Below are 24,113 nucleotides of genomic sequence, written 5' to 3' on the forward strand. Positions count from 1 at the left end.
AGATTATGAATATATATAGTTGATTTAGTTATATTATTTCGATATTCCATGACAAATTTTATTTATAATTAATTAATGTTGGAAGTTTTTAATTTTTGTAAGTATCTGAAAAAAACTTAAGATGACTCAGGACAGTTTAAGATCATTCAAGACGATTTTTTTGACTAAAAGAGTTGCAATCCTATTTGTTCAGATAAAAAAAACATCATATGCACTTCATTCTAAAAGTTTACACTAAATTTGGTGTTCACTGCGTTACAAAGCTGGTTGATGTGCTTGATTTACTCTATTTGCATTGTTACTATTATTGGATACATTGTTAATGAATAATATTTAATTTTCAAAAACTTTTGTTGGGTTTTTATCACTAGTTTTTTTATTATTTACATAAATAAATCAGCTTACTTTTTACTGTTTATTAAAATTCAAAGTAACTTTTAAGATATAAGCAGTCAAAGCTAGAGAGTTCAATAGGTTTTTATGGGAAGTACAAGCTTAAAGCGCAAAATAGACATTTTTACAAAAAAATTCTTATTATGTTTTTTGAGATAAATACCTTAAGTTTTTAGGAAATGTGTCTTGGAAATGTTTCTTTCTAAGAAATTTTTTATTAATTTTTTTTTTTTATAAAAAAAAATGTTTTAATTTTAAACAGGGTTGCCTCACACTAAAATACTCTGGATAATTCAGGATATTCTGAAGTTTTTGAAAATATCAGGAGGCTCAAAAAAAGTTGAGGATAACTCAGGGTATTTTGAATTTTATTATTTAACTAAGGCTGACTTACGATAGTTTTGTTATGAAAAACTAAGGTTAGCTTTAGTTTTTTTAGATAATCTCAGGACAAATGAATTATTATAAAAAAAAATTTAATACAAATATTTTTATTTAAGTTATTAAAAACATATATAAAGTACTTTCAGAACAGTTTAAGGTCACTCAGGTCAGTTTTTGACCACTTGGAATAGTTTTTGACTCAAAATAGCAACCCTGTTACTGTTATACTTTTGCTTTTCTTTGTATGTGAAATTGCTAAAAGCAAACATTTCATATAATTAGTAAGATATAATAAGTGAAACAAATGCTTTCGATATAAGTATAAAGTATGTTTAACTTTCAAAAAAAGTCAAGTCCAAAAAAACTAGTATTTGTAAAGTTTAAAACTTCTACATGACATGATTACTGAAGTTTTCTTTCATTTTTATTAGAGATAAAAAAAATTTGATGTAGTTTAAAAAATAATAACAAAATATAGCAGTAACAAAATGTTTTGTTATAATAAAGTAAAATTTTTATTATTATCAAAATATTTATACCTTAATCAGAGAGTTTTGGATTGCGTAAGTAAAATTTTCAAAACAAAAAAAGTTATTGACCAAATCAAATACAACTATTTGTAGATTAAACTATTTTAGCTTTAAGTTATGAAAATTAAGTTTTTTTAATCAATATTTTTAACTTTAAGTAACAATTACAAAAATTTTCCTTAAATATTATAACATTTAAAAAAAGTAAAATATCTAATATATAATTCTATATATGCTAAAACAGTTATACATAGTTTATTTGTTCAAATACTATTTAACTAGTTTTATACATAATGTATTAATTTGTTTTGACGGGTTATTAGTTTAAAATGCGTTTTAACAGTAAAAGGTTGAACAAGACATAACAGAAAAAAGTTTAATTAGAAAATAATGATCTTTGTTGCATTCAGTTATATTATCATATTATTTTAATTACCTGACTTATAAGTTTAAAATTATTTAAGTTTATTTATTTTTGTTATTAAAATAATCCGAATTGAATGTAAAAAAAAAATGATTTAGTGTGCTATAACAAGCTTCTTATGTATTAAACTTAATTAAAAAGTTTATTTTGCAAATATTGTTAATTGATTAAACAATTATTTAATGCCTGTTATTTGCAAACAGTTGTTATTAAAATGTTAAGTATAACCACTGACTTGTTTAAAAAAAATTGTAACAAAAAGTTAATAAATAAATATTTAGAACATTAGTATTTAGTAAAATAGAAATAATTTTCCACAGATAATTTTGTACTTGTCTTAATTAACGTCAATTAACAACTAACATGTCTGAAGTCAAGTAAGTTATTTGTAATAAACTAAATGCATGAAGTATTAATTAAAATTTGTAATTATTTTTTTAAACTACCTTTAAAATATTGAAAAATGTTTTGGAACTGATTTCTATATAAACTAAGTTATAAATTGAATTTGTGTTTTTTTATTAATAGAAGTTATCTTATTTTTTTTTAAATGAAATTATTTATCACACAATAAACTAAGTTTACTTATTTTTAAATATTTAATAAAGTTTAAAGTATTTAAAATAGTTACTACTTGGTTAAGATTTGTTTTTGTAAATCAGTTAACTCAAATGATATCTAATTGTTCTTTTTAATAAATGTATATAATTTAATTAAGCTTACTAGCAAGCCATTACAGGATACAAACACAAAGGTTTAAGATAAGAAATGTATACTTAAATTAACTTGACTTTTAGAAATATTAAAAGTAATTCTCTAGTTATTAATAGTAGTTATCAGTTTAGTATAATAGCTTTAACTTTTTCCAATTCTTTTTGTTCTATATTTCGTAACTTTAAATAAAAAATGATATATTAAATGTTTTATTAATTTTTTAATAATGTACATTATTGAATTAAAAAGAAAATTGTATAAAATTTATTAATATTTTTTAAGTGTGTTTGAAACAATTTTTTTTTTAATATATTAGTTTTTTTAATAGCATATTTTTAAGAAAAAGCACATATACATTATAATTTTAAACCTCTGTTAAATAAATCATTAAATTTTCTTTACCATTTTTTTATTATTTATTAAAAATATATAATGATAATTAACATAAACTAAAGTTTATAAGTCTAGTTTTGTTTAATTATTACTTATATTTTGACTCGAAATTCTTGAATTCAAACTTATATACCTAATTCAAATTACTGTATGGAATAAGCTACTTTGTTCAGAAGCAATTTTTTAAATCGTAAAATTCATCTTTTGTTCTAGTTCTTTTTGCCTCGGGGTAAATTAACTTCTTTTTAGTTGCAATTCAAGTTTTCTCAGTTTCAAAAAATTCATTAAATAAGTTATGTCTTCGACCTTTCAGTTTGAAGTTTTGTATTATTTGTTGGGTAAAAGACGCAAAGATTAATATTAACTTTTAAAAAGTTGAATTAATAAAGCTGTTTTATTATTCAGATGGTTTTACTTTACAGTTCGTTTTTTGTTTCGTTTTAATAAGCAGCATATTAGTGTTTTAGCAACACAAAGCTCTCACAATGGGCCTTGTCCTGTCATCATCAGATGACGAAGGTATCGATTCATTTGATGACGCCATCAGTAACACTTCATCATCAGATTTTATGTTATCTAGCGATGATGATGACGACTTAGATTTTAGTAGTTATATTTTTGGCCTTGTAACGTCTTCAGAGTCAGAGCTGAGTGAAGATGAAAGCTTTCTTGATAAAAAACCTTTATCTTAGTAAGATTAAGATTTGAACTTTTCTGTTTGAAATATGATTATGGTTTAAATTTTTGTATACTTGCATTTGGTAAACATAGCAAAGATTTTAATAAAATTATTTTTATTATTATGTTATTAAACCTATTTGAAATAGCTCAAAACAAACACAAATTAATAGTAAAAATTAAGCTTGTGTAATTATAAAAATTAAAAAAGACAGTATGTTTAAAACTAAGTTAGTTTATAACTAAAACTATAATGTAAATTTAAGCAAGCATTTAAGTTTATTTCTGTTTTGTGTAAGTTTTGTTTGATCTATTGTTTATGGTTTTCCCTTGAGCCATCTAAGCTTAACATGTATTCAATATGTGTTATTGTTGAAAAATTGAAAATTAAAATTGTTGTGTCAATTAGCTAAATACTTTTGGTAGTAAAAGATATACATTACAAGGTCGTATAAATCTACATAATTTGCTGTCGTTTTTTTGTTAACGAACTGCATTATAAATAGTTGTACTTATTAAAGTATTAGAGATAGCCTTACATAGGCAATAGCTTTGTTTTTTTTTATAGTGTTAATATAATGTTTTTGCTAGTTAATAACGTAAGCTTAAATAATTAGTCTAATTAAAGATGCCTATCAATTAAACTTAGTAAAACCTATTTTTATTTTAGTGAAGGAGTTCTTTTTGGAATGGGAAACCCTCTTCTTGACATTACTGTAAAAGTAGACAAAGAATATTTAGCCAAGTTAGTTTCAAAATTTAATTTACTTAAATTTGTTTGATAACTTAATGTTATTTTGGTTGTGTGGTACCATTAAATTGCTTATTGAACTCAGCAAACAAAATTGTTTTAGTTGATCATTTTTAATTAATGAATTTGCAATCGATAACGTTTAACTTTGATACAAATTAGTACAAAAATATTGTAATATTTTATTAATTTAGTTCTACGTAGTATTAAATTAGAAACAAAATAAAATTATTTAAACATATATATAAACTAACCCATTAATAAAGAATGTTGAGATAACTTTAAATTTTTAAATTATATAACAATTTTTGTAGATACAAGTTGAACGCAAACGACGCAATTTTAGCAACTGACTTTCACGATGAGTTGTTCAATGAAATTGAAAGCAAGTTCGAACCTGAATACTTTGCTGGAGGTGCAACTCAAAACTCTATCAAAGTTGCACAAGTTTGTTATTAAATTTTTATTCTTTACAAAATTGCAGTTGTAAGGTATTTAACTATCTACAAGTGTTTCTATGTGAGTTAAATAATTACTTAATTAAGTATTTGGAACGTGTTTTATCACTGAGTTTAAAAGCATTATGGTTTATTGTTAGTTTCTCAACCAGCTAATATCAAATAGCATTTTTTATTAATTGTGAAATTAGAAATATATGAGGATGTTTTGTAAATGCTCTATATAAAGAAAATTATTTCAAAGGCTTTTTTAATATCATTATTAGTCGAAATGTTTTAAATAAGATAAACGTTTCAAGTACTTTCCTAACGTTTCTTTTAAATGCTCAATTTTTTATAAGTCTACTCTTATTAATATGTAAGTTTTTTGTAATTTAATCTTTATCAGATAAAAAAACGTTTGACTGCTTTACAATAAACCGCTAATTTAAAGAAATATCTCTTTCGTTTTATATTTGGAACAGTTTTAACATAAAGGTGATTTTAAGTTTTGCTTTATATCTATGTAAGTATACTAAGTTTAAGTTCAAAGACAAACATTAAATAGTTGGAAAAATAATGATAATACAACTTAATTAATGCTTAAGTTGTAAGTCTGTTGACTATGCAATATTCCAAGCTAAACAACAAAAACTAGTTTTAGTTGGTTTGAATAACTAAAAAGACATTTTTTTAATCAAATTTTTACCGCAACACTTTAAATACTTCATAGAATTTTTAAGCGCGTAATAATAACTAAATTTTATTACATTTGTACAAACCTATTGCTAATAAGTAGAGTATTATTAAATATTATTATTAAAAGTTCTAATTTTGTATAACTATACATGGTAAAATATAGGTGTAGCTCTTGAAATATCTGTATTAACTAAGTGCTTTTGTAAAAGAAAATCATTCAAAATTGTAATAAGTTGTACGAATTAAAATAAAACACTTATTTTAAATAAATTGTAAGACTGAAAAAAAATCTTCTTAAGGTTAAATTTGTTATTAAAAATACAAAATTAAAAGTTGTTTGTAAAATGTAGTATTTTTATGATTATATTAAAGTTGATAGAATCGCATGAACTTTTTAATGCTAATACAATACTGAATGTACTGCAAAAAATATTTTAATCTTAATTTTGTTAATGACAACAAACTACAATAGTGAAAAATTACGATTAGAAAGTAACCCTTGGATTATTAACATTCTATTTATTCAAAAATTACCTTTTATTTCTGCCCAAATATTTTAACCACAATGTTACACTAAATCAACAATCATTATAAGCATACTCTCCATAACAAAATTCTAACATTTAACAAGAGTGCACTGACAAACCTTACTCATATTTGCAGTGGATGTTGGGAAAGCCGAAAGCTTCCACATTTGTGGGATGCATTTCAACTGATAAGCACGGCGACTTGCTCGATGAAAAAGCGCAGGAGTGCGGCGTTGAGACGAACTACTTCAGAATCACCAAGGAAAATACTGGAAAGTGCGCGGCACTCATCACCGGCAACGACAGGTGAAAGGAGATTTTGTTTAAAAATTGTATGTTTTGGGATATTAAGTAGAAATAAGTATTAGTTGTTTTTTTTTCTATTGTGTAAAAAAGTCTATTTGAAAAGTTTTAAGTTTATATAGTTAATTAGAGAACATTTAAAGTAGCCAGTTTTTAAAGATATAAATATGTTTTAATGAAATTAAAAAAAAAATTTATAACTATGATATTTTCAGGTAATAATTTTTTAGTACTATGTTTTCTTTGAATTGTAGAGATATTAGTTAATTCATTATCATAAGTATTATTAATATTATTTGTAACTAATGTTATTTTCAAAAAATTACCTCTAAGCTTATTGTATAAATTTATATATTAGTTTTATTAAAAGTTGTTTTCATGTTTTTAAGATCGCTTGTTGCATCACTAGCTGCTGCGAACTGCTATGAGTTTTCGCATTTGGAGAAGAAAGAAAACTGGGCTTATGTTGAAAAGGCTAACTTTTACTATGTTGCTGTAAGTTTTGCTTGATATCAAAGTACGTTTAAGCAATATTTTTTTAAAGCATTTTGTTTTTAAAGAAGGCACGAAATGTAAAAATTATAATCTGCATACGTTTTTATGGTATTCTGTCTAATAAAATTAAAGTTTTAGACTTTAAAGCCGAGTACAATATATGTAAAAACATGTCTTTTTTCATTTCAAAAAATGTACTTAACTTATTAAAAGAAGACTTTTTGCAAGATAAGTGAAAGACTAGTGCTAAACTATAGTATTTTAAAGTGTCAGTAAAAAGTACATATTTTGTGAGATAAACTGTATCAGTTTTTTCGAATAGACTTGCACTTTAAAAATTTTAACTAGTTCAATTTAGTTTATGATTTTACACTAAATAAACTTTAGCTGACATCAAGTACTTGTTATAACAGCACATGATGTTGCGAATTTATTTTTTATTTAAACATAGTGCTACGTCTGTTATATAGATGTACATGCAACGGTTTAATTATTTTTGTAAGTGGTGTACTCATTTAAATTTGATGTACAAAGTTATCTTTTTTAATTATACACAGTCGTAACTAGTAGTACTAGTAAAATAGCAATAATGAATAATGTCAAAAATTATATTAAACATAGTAGATTTGTTTACTGTAGTTGCAAAAATAGTTTGTAATTAAATAAATAGTTTTACCAAGGGTAAAAAAGTTAATACTATTTTTTAAGGAAAGTCATCGATCAATGCTGTAATTAAGATAATCAAAAAAAAATTTTAATTTTTGTTCAGGGATTTTTTTTAACTGTTTCTCCTGAGTCAATGTTGGCAGTTGCAAAGCATTCAAGTGAGAACGGAAAAACTTTCTGCTTCAATCTTTCTGGTAATCATTTCTAATCATAACATTTTAAAACTAAAAAAAATACATAAATGTAGTTGTTTTATAATACAACGAGCTGGTTAGTTTTTTAAAGATATAATTTTACTTAATTAGTTATTAAAAGTTTTAAGTATAAATTAAAAGTATTTTAAAATTTTATAACTTTTGCAGCTCCATTTTTATGCCAGTTCTTCAAGGATCCAATGATGAAAGTTATTCCATACGCAGATATTATCTTTTGCAATGAAACGGTTTGTTATTGTTTCTGACAAATGTTAATTGTTAATATTAATTGATACAGCTAAATTGAGTATTTATATTGTTTTATATATCAAAACTTTAAAAATTTAGTTTAAAAATGTTAGTTTTATATATATTATTAATAATTGTGTGTTTTCACAAGAAAAAGAATTAAAAAAACTATAAAACTATTAAATCTTATAGTATCATTCTCGAAAATTAGTAAAATGTTTTAAGGTTGTTCGACTTATGAAAAAAAAATCTTGTCTGATTCATTGTTGCTAAAACCTGTTCATTGGATATTTAGATGCATACTGTAAAAATAATTATTTAACTTTGTAAAAGCTCAAATTGGTCTTTATACTAACTAGCCTTCGCAAGCGTCACGAAAAAGACTTGATAAAAAAATTGTTCTGTTATGATATTAAATATAATTCAAATATGTTTTCGATTTATCTAACAAAATTTATTACTAATTTGTAAACTCATACTATTTCAAACACAACTTATGCAATTATCAAGCAAAATTATAAGCACCGCATGAATCCTAAATATTTTTTTCTGTTGCTTTAGTTTGAGTGCTGAATTCTATGACTTTAAATTTACTTAGCTTTAGCATTTCTTATCTTTTAGCAAAATATGAAAATCTTTATAATTTATTTTTAAAGTTCTTCAAAATTATTTATTTTGTTTGTGAAGTATTTTACTAAACATATTTAATGTTTTTTAATTTGTAAAGACAGATGAGAAACTCAATATATTTTTTAAAGTACTTTAAAGTATATATTTTTTTGTCTTCAAATATGTTATTTATAATTTTGTTAAAAAATTCTGTAACTTTGCAAAGAATGTTAGATTATTTATATTAAAGTCGATTAGAAACTATTCATTTTTGAAAATTTTTGCCGTTATAATTTTAAGTGTTTAAACTTAATTCACGCGGCAACATAATTTTTCCATACTAGATTAAATATTAGTTCACTTGTGGGGATGTATGTTTATTAAAAGCTAATATTTGTACAGTTAACGACTGTTTAAAAATACTTATCATGTGGTTGCGCCTTGCTACCACGATGACTATTAGAGTTTATTTGCTAGTTATTTTTGATCTCTTTTTTCTATACTGACATTGAAAATTATTTCCTCTTTGAATGTAATATTTACAAAAACTACTTATAAACATGTCATTTCTATGTCTCTTAATTATTATAACTGTGATTTTAGGATGATTAACAATATTTATTTTAAATTTTATTTGCTGTAAGATCTTACTATATTCCAAATAGTTTAAGACGTTCACCTCAGTAACAATTTGACAGGAAGCCGAAACATTTTCCGAGCAGAACGATTTGGGTACAAAAGATTTGAAGGAGATTGCCAGCCAGATAGCCAACATGCCGAAAATAAACACGAACAAGCCAAGGACCGTAGTCATCACCCATGGATCAGAACCCACTGTGGTTGCAGTTGGTGAGTTTTCGTTAATATCAAGTTTAATGTTTTCAGATAACTAAACTAAATAAAGTTCAGTTATTTTACAGTAGTTTTTTGTTATGATTTTTTATTATAACTTCGTATAATAAAATACAAATTCTAAATAATTTGAATAAAAGTAAAACAAAAGTATGTAAAACTTACTTTAACTTATAGTGACTTTTTTTTCATTAGTTATCATAAGGTCGTATTACTAAATTAAAAGCTAAGTTCATAATAGTTTTAGCAATCCTTCTATAAGTTAATTCAACCACGAGATATTATTTAAACACGCCTTAAAAATGTCTTGGAGGTCACATTCAAGACATGGGCAGTTGTTTTATTAGCAAATATTAGCAAACGTTGATTGCAGACATATTTTGTTTGTTTAAAGTTGCTATTTGATTAACTTATGCTGTTAAAAAGGTTCACTGTTTGGTAAATTTTTATATTTCTGTTTGGTTAAAACATTTTTATAAAACTTTTGTCTAAAGCATTTTTATACATGTTTAGCAATTAGCAAATAATAAACAGACGGTTTGTATTATTGTCATAACTATTCTTTTAGGAAGTACGTTTAACTGTTAAAAATTTTAGTTTTCAGTAGATTTTTTTTATAAACTAAAAAATAAATACTTTGATATTAAATATGTAAAGTTTTTTATTTCTATCATAATTAGATTTTACTAATTAACAAACTAAACTAATATGGTATTAATAAACAACTGGCTGATAGAAATAAATTTGTAACCATTCATCAGATTCATATTCATCAGATTTTTTAGTTTTAAAACATTTAGTATACTACCATATTTCCAGTTTTGTGGTCATACGCAAATATACTTAAGTGTTTTTCTATGACACTAGTTTACATATTAACGAAAAACAAAGTAACTAGAAACAAATCTTTTTAATTTAAGGATCAAATGAAGTGAGAAGCTTCCCAGTTATATCAATCAAGCCAGAAGATATTATGGATACCAATGGAGCTGGTGATGCCTTTGTTGGAGGTTTCATTTGTTTTTAGTATTTATAATACTTGTATAATAATTATAATGGATCACGTGGTATAAGAAATTAGCGACTAATTTGTAAATACAGTTTCAGTTTTTAAAGTGGTAACAAAATGATTTTAAAATCGAGCAGGTTTTATTTTTAATTTTATATTTTAAATAATTGTATTTGTATAAAACTTGCCTGGAAATAGGCTAGTACAGTTTTAGATTAAGTTGAAAACCAGTAACACAATACTGTTTTACGTTGGTATAATGGATGTAACATTAAATCGAACTAATTTTTGGCTGAATTTTAACCGTATAATTATTAAGGGAGTTAATTTTCAACAAAATAGTTTAGTGTACATTTTTTCGTAATTTTTCATAACCTTACCAATTATTATAAATCATCAGGTTACTTGTCGCAACTGGTCAAGGGAAAATCGATGGATGCTTGCATTGCTGGCGGTAACTGGGCGGCAAACCTGATCATTCAGCGCAGCGGCTGCACTTTCCCCGCCAAGTGCAATTTCCAGCAGTAAAATGCCTCCTTCAAACCATTTGTACATTTTTATCATTGTGTTGCAATTTTAATATTAAATTATAGACTAATTCACCTACTAAACCAAATAGTCAATAATTTAGCGCAGTCGAAGTTCTATTTTAATTATTTTAAGCTTCTAAAAGTAGTTTTACATGAAATCAAAGATCAGTGGCATTTATTAATATATTTCTCATAACATACTTATAAGTTTATATTTATATTCAATTAACAAAGTTTAGATGAAACTAAATATTTATTATCTGGATTTAGCATATTTTGCTATGAAATTATATTTGTTTGGTGCTTTATTTACAATGTAGTCCTAATAAATAAAAAAAGAGCGTTAAAACCGACTTGTAGTTTTCCCTATAGCTCTTAGCTTTTTCATTAAATACATCTTAATAACTAAAGGGTATACATCTAAGTTTATCAATAAAGTATTTTCCTAATAACTAAAATGATTGTTTAATGTGAAGACAAAATCATTGATTTAATTAACTAAGTACAATGAAAAATCTATTAACATAATGCCTACCTAACTCAATAATTCCCCAACATCATTCAAATTTATAAATACTACCTAGACAGATTTAAATTAGAAACACATTTCTAACATTCAAATTTGAAAAACAGAAGTCTTGATCGAATAACTATGAGAACATAAATAAATTTTGAATTCCATGCTTAATCCTTTCTTGCAATTCGGAATCCAGCAGCAGCATATTTCTCAGAACCAACAAATATATTCATCAGTAAAATCACGAAGCTTTTAAATAGAATAGATTATTTTCCGTAATAAGACAATCAAATATACAACCCTTGCAGTGGCCACTAACATATTCCCAATTCATAAAAAAATATTTCGTCCATAAAGTTCATGGTAGTGTAGATTTTCCTAACTAGTTTGACCTTATAATCGTTACTGGTTAAAGCGTTTTGTTTCTTTAAAAAAAACTATTGGTTCTGAACAAACATTTATCGTTTGTAGCTATAACTTCTTGTCAATTTTCGCAGAAGTGATCCGCTCTAACTCGGAAGCAAACATTTGTTTAAAGGGTTCACCTCTCTGTTAAAGCTTTTCTAAATTCTGATGAAGCTCATCTTTGTTCAGCTTAGATATTTACCATCACATAGTTGAATTACAAAATAGGAGGGATTTGTCTAGTTTATGAAAAGTTCTATTTCATGTTTACGACCGGATATCTTAACAGTTTTTATACTCTTGTATTCTTGAGATAAAATATTTTATGTACTCCGAATGTAGGAAATAAATCATAAAAGTCTTGCAACCAACAGGAGTAAGAAGTTCTCTTTGATGTGGAAAAAACCGCTGACTAACTAGAGATAAAAATATGAAAGCCAAAAACAAAAAAGTTGTTTTTGGAAAACTAAAAAAAAAAAAAACGGCAAATATATTTATAAAAAGTGCTAAAGAAGGATCAGGCACTTCTTGTAGCAAATTGCGGCTGTAGCTCTGACAGTTGGTGCGCTGAATGTAATTTGTTGAGGTTGCGAGATGTTAAACTGATAAGCACCATTAATATGTACTAGCAAAGCAGAACTCCATCATTTAAATACAACAAATCATCATACTTAAATTAAGCTAACAAAAACTAACCATGTTCCAAGATTCAATTTTCCTTAATACTCTTAAAAGAACTTAATTGTTAAATGTCTCCTTTATAACTTCCTCCTAATAGGTTACTATCGAAAGGTAAAGATAGGTTTGAAAGTATTTTTATAAATAGTTATAAGTCAAGTTATGATTGCTAAAATTTTACAATAATAACAACCCGCTTTGAAATCTTTCTATCCGCAGAGGTTCAAATGGGCGTCAGTGTCAGCCAATGCCGACTTAATCCTGCAGACTTGTTTCTACTATGTTTAACTGCTTTGACCTAATTTGTCTTGGCTATACTAAACAATAGTTTTAGAGAATGATGATAGCTTATCTAGGTATCAGGTAGAAAAAACGAAAATTATTATCTTGCATACAGTTTTAAACTTATTTGATTGACTGCCCAAAATAAAACTTGAAATGTTTTTTATTTTGGGAACATTTTTTATTCAATAGTTAGAATATCGTGTCACAGCTCTGACAAAAAACATGATGAGAGTTATCTTCTACATTAAACCTTTTTTTAACGTAAAAAGAAGACACTGCTGATACACTGTCCGAAAGTTCTCAGTTGCATGGCAGCCTATTTTCTTGCTTCAGAAGAAGCAAATGAAAACAAATGTTAACTTAAATAATATATTCCCTGTACTAAACACTTTTATCCTAATGTCATCGTCCTCCAAACCTGTAACCATTACGTATTTTATTTCTTCTTTAGTGTAACTTGCTACAGTAGTAAATTTCTACTTTGTTTCGTACTTGAATGTAAAACAATTTGAAAGGTCCATGGTCCTAGTGTGTGCTCATACACAGTGGGAAATCAACTTGAGACGAGAGAAAACTTTTTTTTCTTAATAAATCATTAATAGCTAAAAGTCATGGTCCATTGAATGGTGGCATTTAAAGCTTAAAACTAAACCCAAAAATTCTTATAACAACATAACTTAAGTTATCACGAGAAAGTTTGAAAAGTTTTTGTATAGATGAGTTTTTGGTGTCTTTAAAAAACAGAAAATAAACCAGCAAAGGAGGAATCTTTTGAAAACTTTTTTTAAACGTTTTATTTTACTGAAAATTAGTTTAAAGTTATGTATTTATAGAAGTTATTTGAAAAATTTGATATTTTATGTAGAAAAAAAAGTTTTTTTATAATTTTTTATCCCTTACTCACTTAAAAATTTTTTTTTGAAGACTCTTATATGTTGATATGTTTCCGACAAACGTTGATTTAGTAGATATTAAAAAATTTATAAAAATATAGTAAAAAAATCCAGAAAGTATATGTCAAAATTTTTATAGGCTACGTGTTCTTCGATAATACCTTATAAAACTTAGTTTTTTTAATGTTTCATTTATTAACTTTAGTCAAAAATGTTCTTTTTTATTATCAAAAAAAATAAAGCAAACATCGGCGTAAGTCTATTAGAGCCAAAGTATGGACTTAAACATACCGTGAGTCAAGCTCAAGTTACAACAGAAGATTAATCCCACCATTTCGATCATCAGGCGACAAGATTTCAGTAGACTGAGACCCGAGTTTCAACTTTTCAAAAGTCTGTGGTTTGATGATCGAAGTAGTATGATAAAATCTTTATAGTTATCAAGATTTAATATTTAGAATATACTAAACATTTTCAAGCTGTAACAACATAAACTGATATGAGTTTAATTTGTCATATTTCTAAGTTTTTTTAAAATATCATGCAAAAAAAATATTTTGCTTATATTCTGTTTATTTTTAAGATTTTTTTATTGCTTAAAAATTTCAATAGTTTAAACTTGGGCTCCATTAAAAAAGATATTTAAAAGGATTAACAGTCAAATATTGTGTACAAAATTTACTCCAAATCTTAAGTTAGCGCAATTTCGGCCAATGCATAAGCTCTGCTCTTTTTATAACAATTGCATTCTAATAGAGTCTACAAATTTTGCTACGTAGATTTCAGACTTTTTGTTAATCGAGGATCATGCATAAGATAAACTTGTTTGTCTTGCGCAAACTGCCAAGTTCAAGCTTTTTCGGTGCTTACGTTTTGAACGCCTGTTATCTTTTGATAAACGCTAGCTATTTCTCTTGAACGGCCCTCCTTAGCAGAGATGCATTATTAAAATCTTCATGACTTGATGGACTAGTCATGCTTAATTTTGTTGATATTAAGATGTTACATAGAATAAAAGCTTATTTGTACGTTGTTCTATACTTTAAAATTCCGAACTTTATTGCAAACCATGTTACTCAGTTTTTGGACAAGATCGTTGATGAAGAACCAGCTCTTGTTTAGGTAAGTTTATTTAGTACTTAAAAAATGAACAAACTATAAATAAAACAAACAATAAATTAGAATATAAACAGCAAAGTAGCAAAAAATAATATTGAACTACTAAAAAGAGATTTCAAAAAGCTTGGTCCGAGGATATGGTGTGCGATAAAACCTTTTGATTATCGGTATATTGACTTCTTTGTTTGATGATAAGATGTTATGCTTAAATTAGTTTACAGTAGTGTTCGTATGTAACAAACTAATAGTCTAAACAAACAAAAGTAATGTAACACCTAAGTGTTAAAGGTTAATAAAATTTTATTAATATATCAAAAATTTCATTTGTTCTACAACTTGTGTCTTGGTTTTCTAAGAAGATTAAAAAAACTGTTTTTATGTTTATTGTACATAACTTGTAACTTAAGAACAGATGCAGTTTTACAATCTAGGTATTATATTGTTAAATATAGATTTTTAAGATATTTAAGTAGTATATCATTAATAATGTTTAAATAAAAAAAAGTTCTCTACTATCTAAGATAAGTTTTAAGTCAATCTGCTTAACTTTTATTATAAGGTTTTTTCTATAATTATGTTATAAAACTTGGTTTCAAATACGCTATGTTACTTTTAAGGCTCATTCACATTTAGGTAAGTTATTTAAAAATTAAAAGTTAATTAACTTGTTCTTTCTAGTTAAAGCGTTTTGATTTAGTTACAATAATGAGATTATAAAACCAAGTCTCTAATGACTAAATTTAAAATGTTTTATAAAAATTGTTTGTAATTTTTATAACGTTGATAAATTTAGGTATTGTTAAAAACCTATTATATAAAACTACTCTTTTTCTACTAATAATGAATGAAAGAACCAAAAGTTTTCTTCATTTTTAATATCTTTGTTTTAACTAAACTATAAACAAATTTTGGTACAAGCTATCTGTTTTTTTTTAATAAATAGTTCAGTAAATTTAAGACATATCTACGTTTGATTAGTACAAAGTAGCTAACTTCTAAAAATCTGAATAAGTAGCCAAAATCATTAAATGAATTATATCATATGGCTTCAAAGGAAACATACTTATGTTCTTAGTTTATTGAAAATACTGACCGGTTTTATTAATCAATACTAAATATTTAATTTGAAAATTTATGGTAAAAGTATAGTAAAATTTTGTAAGCAAAAATATAAGTAAATTATTTGTTGTAATAAAATTTTTATCCATTTCTTGAATTTATAGCTATAATCAATGAGTATATTTTGATATTCTTTTTATTTTACAATAACTTTTTTTTTATTTTGTTGTTTCTTTATACATATTTTTTGTAAGTCTTGAAATTAAATGTTAGATAATTCGTACTAACTATTTAATATTAAATTCGATAATCTTAATTCTGTTAGAATTTTTTTTATTACTTTATTATCAACTGATAATCTATTTTTTTAGTGAAACATTGATTTGCCAATAAAGTTCTAAAATGTTTGAGTTATAATATTCTTCTCATCAAAAAGTTAAAATCTTTAATTATTATTTATAATTTAATAAAAGTTTTACATTAAGTTTTAATAAATTAATGTCTTTTTTAGATGTACACACTTTTGTACAAATTTTAGAACTAACATTCTTTTTAATAAGTTTTTCAAAACTATTCTAATAAAAACTTTTAAAATAAAAAAAATAAAAAAGTGATATGAAACTACTTTCGTTTAACAGACTTAAAAAAAAATAGTTTTCAAGGCATTAAAGTAAACACAAGCGTAAACCTAATCCAAGTTTTACTTTTAATAGATCTTAATAGTTTTTTCTTACTTTTTAAAGTAAAATTTAGTATTAGATTAAGTAAATTCTATTATACTTACGTAAAAAATATAAGTATCTTTAATTGGTTGGCTAAAATTTTAGACATTTTGAAATTAATTTTACTGATACTTTAAAAAGAGGCCAAACTTATTAAAACTATATCAGCTAAATTGAAACTTTAAATAGCTTTAAAAAATCTTGTAGTATTGTAGCTTCTTCAGGATAGCTAAAAGCTATGCTAATTTCTTCTTAAGTTGTATTCATATGTTCATAGTAGTTAAAAAAGTAAAAACTCTATGAATGAGTTAGACCTAAAAAAAGTATTGCAATAGAAAAGATAAAAATCACACTAAAAGAAGTTTTTCAATTTGTGGAACAAACAAAGAAAATTTAAAATCCAGACTGTATAATTAACCTAAGTTCTTACAAATTGTCACTAAGTGAAAGATCAGCATTGATGTTTTGTTACAAACAAAGCATTATGCCTAAATATTGATATAATAACTAAATATATATTGATATAAAAACTAAAGCTTCAATCGAGAGTTAAACCAAAAAAATATGTTTCAAAGAAAACAAAACTCCAATTATTGACATGCTAGAAAATCTAAGAATTAGTACCGCAAAGTTTTTTTTTCTTAGAGCAATAAAGCATGTGCTACCAACAGGAACAAAGCTATACACATAACATTAATAAATCTCTCTTGAAATAAACACATCAGGTGCCTAACATGGAAAAATGAAACGAAGTTGTGATAATGAACACAGGTGATTACACTAATAAAATAAATGAGATTCTCAAAGATATCAGTAAGTTCTATGAACTAGACTTTATTGCGCTGATAGACAACTTTTCGTAAGAATCAAAGAGCATGTGACTTCAACTAATAGTGCAGTATTTAAACATATCGAGCACTGTGCATATTGTAAAAATTATAACAACATTTATAGCTGTTTTGAAATAATTAAAACGTACAGTTCTTATAACGATCTAAAATTTGCAGAGCGGTACTAATTAAAAAACTCCAACTAAATTTTAATAATCAGCTTGGTCCTGATTACGGATCAAGAGTAACTATTAACATAGTTAATTAATCCATTTTGTTTAAAAAATCCATTTCTGATAATTACTTGTCGTTTTAATAAATTTTATCTTATCATCTATTTTGTTTCACTTTATTTATATTGTTTTTCGTTAATTTGTTATTGTTTAGTATTTTTGACAAGGGAATTTGTGAGTTACGAAAAAGCGGTTAAATTGTTAATAAAAGTTATAATTGAAAAATTATTGTGTATTGCAATAAAATTGTTTTTAAATAAGTTACAACAACTTTTGACTATCTTAAATCTCTCCAATTAAAAATTTTTAGCACAACTCTGATTGTTCACCAAATGTTTCGCAATAAATTTTTTTTTTATTACATTCATAATTTTATTAGAATTCCTTTCTATTTATTTTTCTTTTCTAGCCCAATTCAAAAACTTATTAATGCAAGCAGATATACATACGTCTTTGACCCTCTTCTTCAGTTGTAAGACCGATGCAGCTATCGTCTCAATAGCACTTGAATTAGTATATAACCATGCTTTTATTAAATGTGGGTATCAGGTATTTGCCTTTAGGTTGCCAACATAGGACTTGAGGTAAAAACTACTCTGGGTTTTGCAGCTGAAAAGATAGAACTTATTAGTTGCTTAATGTTCTTCTTTAAATAAACAGATATTTTATATATGTATAGAATATCAAGGTGATTAAACATTTTTTTGGTCCAATTTCGTTATCTCTTTTTAAACCATTTAGGTGATATTTAACACTTCTACTTACTAACTCAGGAGAATATCCATTCCTATACAACAAAGTTTTAATGTAATTAACTTCTTATTTAAAGAATTCATATGTACAGATAAAATTTTTCTCCTTTAGGACTTACCTCAGCCAACATTTTTATCAAATTGATGGTGTCGCTATGGGATCTCCTTTAGGACTTACCTTAGCCAATTTTTTTATAGGCTTCTTAGAGTCAAAAATCATCTCTCAGGTTCAAGATAGAATGCATTACTTTAGGTACGTAGATGGTTGTTTAGTTATAGCAAAAAATGAACAGGAACTGGATAATTTCTACAAGTTATTATATGAACAGCATAATTCAATAAAGTTTTCTATTGAAAAAGAACAGAATAATAAGTTATCCTACCTTGATGCACTGGTGAAAAAATACTTAATTTGTTACTACTGTTTTCAGAAAAGAAACTTTTACAGGTTCAAACAAACAGTCTCATTGTGGTCTGAAACGAAAATTCAGTCTAATCAGGACACTGTGTCATCGTGCACATTTAATTTGTTCACATAAATTTTTTGAAGAATAAACTTTGAAGATATGTTTTTCAATAATAGTACTAATTTGCATAATTTAAACTAAACTTTTATAAGTTATTAAACATATAATCGAAACTTAAGTACTATAAGGATTTTTATGTTTGGTTTAGGATTGTTTATTTCGTTATACAAGTTAATCTTTATGCCTACAAATGTTTTCTTCTACTTTTTTTTAAGTTTTAGCCTTAGACTATATTTTAATTTACATATTATTAGAAAAGTTTTTGTGTACATTTCGAATACAAAGTTTCAAAGTAAATCTATTACATACTTAGTTTATTTTTGTTTAGTTTTATTTTACATCTTTTTATCGTTTGGTTTATTTGTTTAAAACTTTAAGTTGTGAAATTTGCTTGTTGTTAGCGCTTGTAATAGATTGTAAAAGCATCAACTAAACAAGATTCATAGTACATTATTATACACAAAGCTCACTTAACTTTTGTTTAGTTTTATTTTCTTTAATTTTTCATTTCGTTTAACTAATTGTTTTATTACTAAAGATTTAAATATTTAAATGATAAAAAAACTATGTTTAATAGCTCGTAAGAAACTTTATAAGCATGTTGTGTACAACTCGATAACCGAAAGGTTCCTTTGTACACCAGGTCCTTAGGCCAAACTTTTTGAGCGCTTTTTTATTGTTCAATAAACAATATATATATATATATATATATATATATATATATATATATATAATAAGGTTAATGTTTAAACTTAAACACTTTCAACTGAGCCCACTTGAAGGGCTTTTAAATAATTTATTCAAATGGCGATTTTAAAATTTCTGAGCATATGTTTCACAAAGCTTTAATTTTTCATAAAGCTTTGATCTTCAGCCAGTTAAATTCAAAATAAAAAGCACTGTACTAAACAAAGATACAAAAGTTATGCAAAAAAACAAAAAACACTATGACGTAATATTGTACATTACAAATATTCAGTACAAAAATCGATCTACCTTCTAACTAATCAAACAACTAAAATTAACGAAAACAACAGTTAATTGACTATAAAATGCTTCAAAATTTGTTGTGTTTTAAGAGAAGCTTTTTTATATGTCGACAAGACGATATAAATTCGCTTCTCTTATTTAAACAACCTTCCTTTTTTAACGCATACATAACGGCTGTTGATTCTTTTAAGCACAGCCTACAAACAGGGTTGTTACCATCTGCTATTGGCTGTGCTCTTTTTATCACCTCCCAAGTTAATTTAAAATCAATGTTTTTGCGCTTAAGGCCGCAAACATACTTCGAAAGCTCAGTTTCATTTTCGTATACACCACCTTTAAAGGATTTTTTATGGTTGGCATACCGAAATCTGAATTGAGTGGAGCATAAGCCGATGTAGAACTTCTTTTCAAGGTCAGAGTTAACTGTTGCCTTGTAAATAATGTTCTCTGACCGGCAATTGCCCCCCTTCAAATTGTATTTACAGCCACCGGCGCAATTACACTGATTTTTGATTGAATTACTTTTGTTTAAAATCCTTTGATTATGTGACTTGATTAATCTCTCCAAATTCGCCATACATGAATAACTGATTCGCATATTATGTTTGTTAAATATCTTTGATAATGGGTTATTTTTGTTGAAATGTTTTTTTACTAGATTTATAAATTCTCTGCCGATGTTTGTTTTAACTGAAGTACAGAATGGGGGATTATACCAAATTATATTTCGCTTTCTTTTACTTTTATTGGTCGTTTTGTTTTTTTGCTCCGTTGTTTCAAAATTAAGTTTATCATTGTAACCGCATTTTTTCATTATTAGTTCGTAATCTTGTTTTGTCTTTAAAAAGTTTTCTTCGTTGCTTGATCTTTTATTTAAACGTTTATTAATTATTTTTGGTATTTGGTTTATAATATGTTTTGGGTGGCTAGAATATTTATTTATATACATAATTTTTGCGTTTTGCTTTTTATAAGGCATATAGGAGAGATCATGCAAGTTGAGCTTCACATCCAGGTAGTCAGTCGTCAACATTGGTGATTCAATAGTGACTCTTAACCCCACAGACTTGAAGAAGGCGTGCGTTTGTTTTTTTAGCCTTTCAACTATAAAGCCAGAAGAATTGGGCAGTACAGCTAGACCATCGTCCCTGTACAACCCAACTCTTTCTAAACCAAAGATATTCTTCAACCCATCTAACAAAAAAAGACCTACTAATTCACATAACTCTGCACCCATGTAACCCATCCCTGCGCTACATCAAAAAGAGAGCTGGTGTTATTTGCTCTCTTCTTTTGCCACAGGTTTCCTTGTTCATAAAGTACTGATTTACATGCGTTTTTTATTAGACTTAAATCTTCAGTAGGTACGCTAGTATAAATACCAGCAAATTTTAGTGATTTTATTACCAATTCTTCGCTGATAGAAGGATAAAAATCGACTACATCAAACTTAAAAAAGCTGTACGTTTGTTTTTCCAGACCAGTGAACCAATTTAAGACTTGGTCTGTATCAGTCCACTGCATAAGTTTAGATTTTAAACGCACAGCCTTATTAATACAGTCAATCTTAACCTTAACTATGCGACCTACATCGGACTTAGAAGTATTAATCAATCTACATTTGGGATGTGTCAAAAAGTTATCTTTATGGTCTTTGACCGTTATGTATGCGTTTTTTAAAGGCAATTTTTTAATCCTATCGTGTATTTTTAAGTTTTTAGTTAAATTTTTAGCTTCTACATTAATATCATTTAAAGTTTTATCAGTACATTTTTCGTAATCTTTAGTAATATTGTCTTTTAATAATTTTTTATAGTCATTTACTGAAATTTCGTAAAAATTAGAAGTTTTATCAGAATGCACAATCAAATTTTTGCACTTACTTATGTCCTGCACAATCTTTGAAAGTTCATTTTGGAAACGGCTTCTACTTGTTCTGAACTCCACGTCTTGCACCATTTTTATTAGGTCTTCTTCAAAGGTTTGTGCACCATTTATTTCAAATGCCTGTAGATGAACAAGGTTTGATCATACCAACTCGATCATCAGACCACAAGCTTTGTCTCAGATCTCAGTCTACCAAAAGCTTGTGGTCACGGCATATGAAAGCCCAGGCTTCGGTTCTATAGACTTTCGCCAATGTTTTTGTTAACTTTTAAGTGATTAACTCTTAAAAACAGATTATAGTTTATAATAGGTAAAATAATTTTCTTTCTAAACACAAACTTTAGTACTAATGATAGTTAAATTTCTTTTAAATTCGTACTAGATTCCCATTCAGTTATTTAGGTTTTGATGGTGTAGTTCAGAAGTTGCTAATTTTAAAAGATATAAATTATCAATATTTTTGATCGAAATGATAACGATTTAATTTAAGTACATTTTAAGTAAAATTTCAAACTTATTAAAGTAGTTCAACGTTTTTTAAAATTGTTTTTCTAATATGTAGATTAATTTATAACATAACTTAAAAAATATGGATGAAATTTTAAAAACAGTATAAGTGACCATTTATACCATGTCCTGGGCATGACGTTTAACTATTATGGTGTATGACTCGATAACCGAAAGGTTTTTTGTACACCAGGTCTTCAGACCAAACCTTTTGAACGTATTTTTTGTAGCTCAACTAGTTCAATTTTTTGTAGTTAATTATAGAAATTAAAAGAAGAAAGAAACAGTGGCTTTGTAAAGTAGTCTTTTTAATAAAACTAAAAATTCGCTGGAAATTTTTAATAAGCAAAAGTTTGCTGTTATTTGTTAAAATTTTATTTTAAAGTGAATCACTTAACAAGATTTTGCTAAACCATACTAAAAATAAAACGCTGCGTTTTATAAATAAAAATAGTATGTATTACTTACTTTTTTTTAAATTAATAATAGATGTTTACTACTTTTTAAATGAGTTGATTTTCGGTGCTGTATTTCTGGTTTGTTTTAAGAAGCTGCCGCATAACCTCACATTTTGAACCAAAAAGGCAGTGATCACATGGTTTGATGTTTGCTTACAGCGCCGTTGAACACTTGCTTGGGGATTTGAGCTTCAGGATTTTTCCATACTTTGTGGTTGTTAATTATTATATTTTAACGTTGTGAATGATCTCTAAATGGTGTATCACCAGGAGTTTCATGTTTAAAAGATAGACTTAATTGTTTGTTCAATTAAAAGTCAACGATGCAGGTAAAATTACACACGATGTAACACATTCGCTATTGCCCACAAGACTTTAACCATTAAACCGATAATTTTTTACCTTAAAAAAATCAGGGTTATATATGTAGATATGTAGCAGGTACAAAGAACCATGATAAGTTTGAAGTTGGGCTTTGAAGTATGCGCAATAGGCCTTTTTGTTTTTAAATGTACAGCCTATTATTTTGGCTAGAATGAATGTTGTTGACAAAATAATATTATACTATTTAATAGTAGTAAATACATAAATAAAATGTAGATCACTAATTATTAAGACAAAGAACAGACTATCAAAGCTGCATCATTATACGCGGAAAGTTTAATAAGTAAGTTTTTGTTTTAAAATCACTAGCATTTTTTTAGTATATTCAATTTTACTTTCAAAAGTATACTAAATAAATATTTTTTATTCAAACTGCACGGGTGCACGAAAATTCAAATTTAAAAAAAAATATTTAAGTGCAACAACTTAAAAAGTAATTTATATATGATAAAAACTAAAAATACGTATGATACTCTTATTAATATCTACAAGCCATTTTTCCTTTTTGTAAAATATCAAATATTTTTTTCAATATAGCTAAAATAAGTTTCAAAGTATACTTAGTTTTGTTATTTTTCAATATCTTAAGAAATATCTAATATTTTACAAAACGAAAAAATGGCTTGTAGATATTAATGAGACCAACATACATGTCTGTTATTCTTTTCAAATATACAATACTTTTTAAGTTGTGGCTTTTTGAATTTTTTTTAAAGAATTTGAATTGTCGGAATTTGAGTTGTCCGAATTTGAATTGTCATGTAACCAAGCTGAACTGCATAGTTTTTTTAAACAAGAGAAGTTATGCTGGTTAAATTGCGCAAGAACTGTAAATTAAAAAATATACACTAAAAAAAATTTGCTCTACTGAATGGTTAATTTTAAAATTAGTTAAGTATAAAAACTAAGTGGTTTCATATTTCAAACAGAAATTTTTCTAATAAAAACTTTCAAAATTAAGAAAATAATTTAGAATTACTTTCGTCTAACAGACTTCAATCAAAATAGACAATTTTTTGGTTAATGAATA

At 26.0% G+C, this 24,113-nt stretch overlaps 1 protein-coding gene across 2 annotated transcripts; it reads left to right on the plus strand.

Annotated features, from left to right (window-relative positions):
- Positions 1 to 2,049: 2,049 nt before the first annotated feature.
- Positions 2,050 to 10,909, plus strand: LOC145829805 (adenosine kinase-like). Of its 2 annotated transcripts, none has more exons than XM_082937672.1 (10): positions 2,050 to 2,108; positions 4,187 to 4,261; positions 4,582 to 4,714; positions 6,067 to 6,236; positions 6,623 to 6,728; positions 7,498 to 7,588; positions 7,757 to 7,836; positions 9,145 to 9,295; positions 10,219 to 10,308; positions 10,708 to 10,909. In XM_082937672.1, the coding sequence occupies exons 1-10, from the start codon at positions 2,095 to 2,097 to the stop codon at positions 10,833 to 10,835; spliced, it is 1,038 nt and encodes a 345-aa protein (XP_082793798.1). In that variant the 5' UTR covers positions 2,050 to 2,094; the 3' UTR covers positions 10,836 to 10,909. The 2 variants fall into 2 exon arrangements, with proteins under 2 accessions (XP_082793798.1, XP_082793797.1); XM_082937671.1 differs by lacking the exon at positions 2,050 to 2,108 and adding an exon at positions 3,175 to 3,529.
- Positions 10,910 to 24,113: the final 13,204 nt, after the last annotated feature.

The sequence above is a fragment of the Thalia democratica genome, chromosome 2, assembly GCF_965202585.1.
Source record: "Thalia democratica chromosome 2, ktThaDemo2.hap1.1, whole genome shotgun sequence".
Classification (NCBI taxonomy): Eukaryota; Metazoa; Chordata; class Thaliacea; order Salpida; family Salpidae; genus Thalia; species Thalia democratica.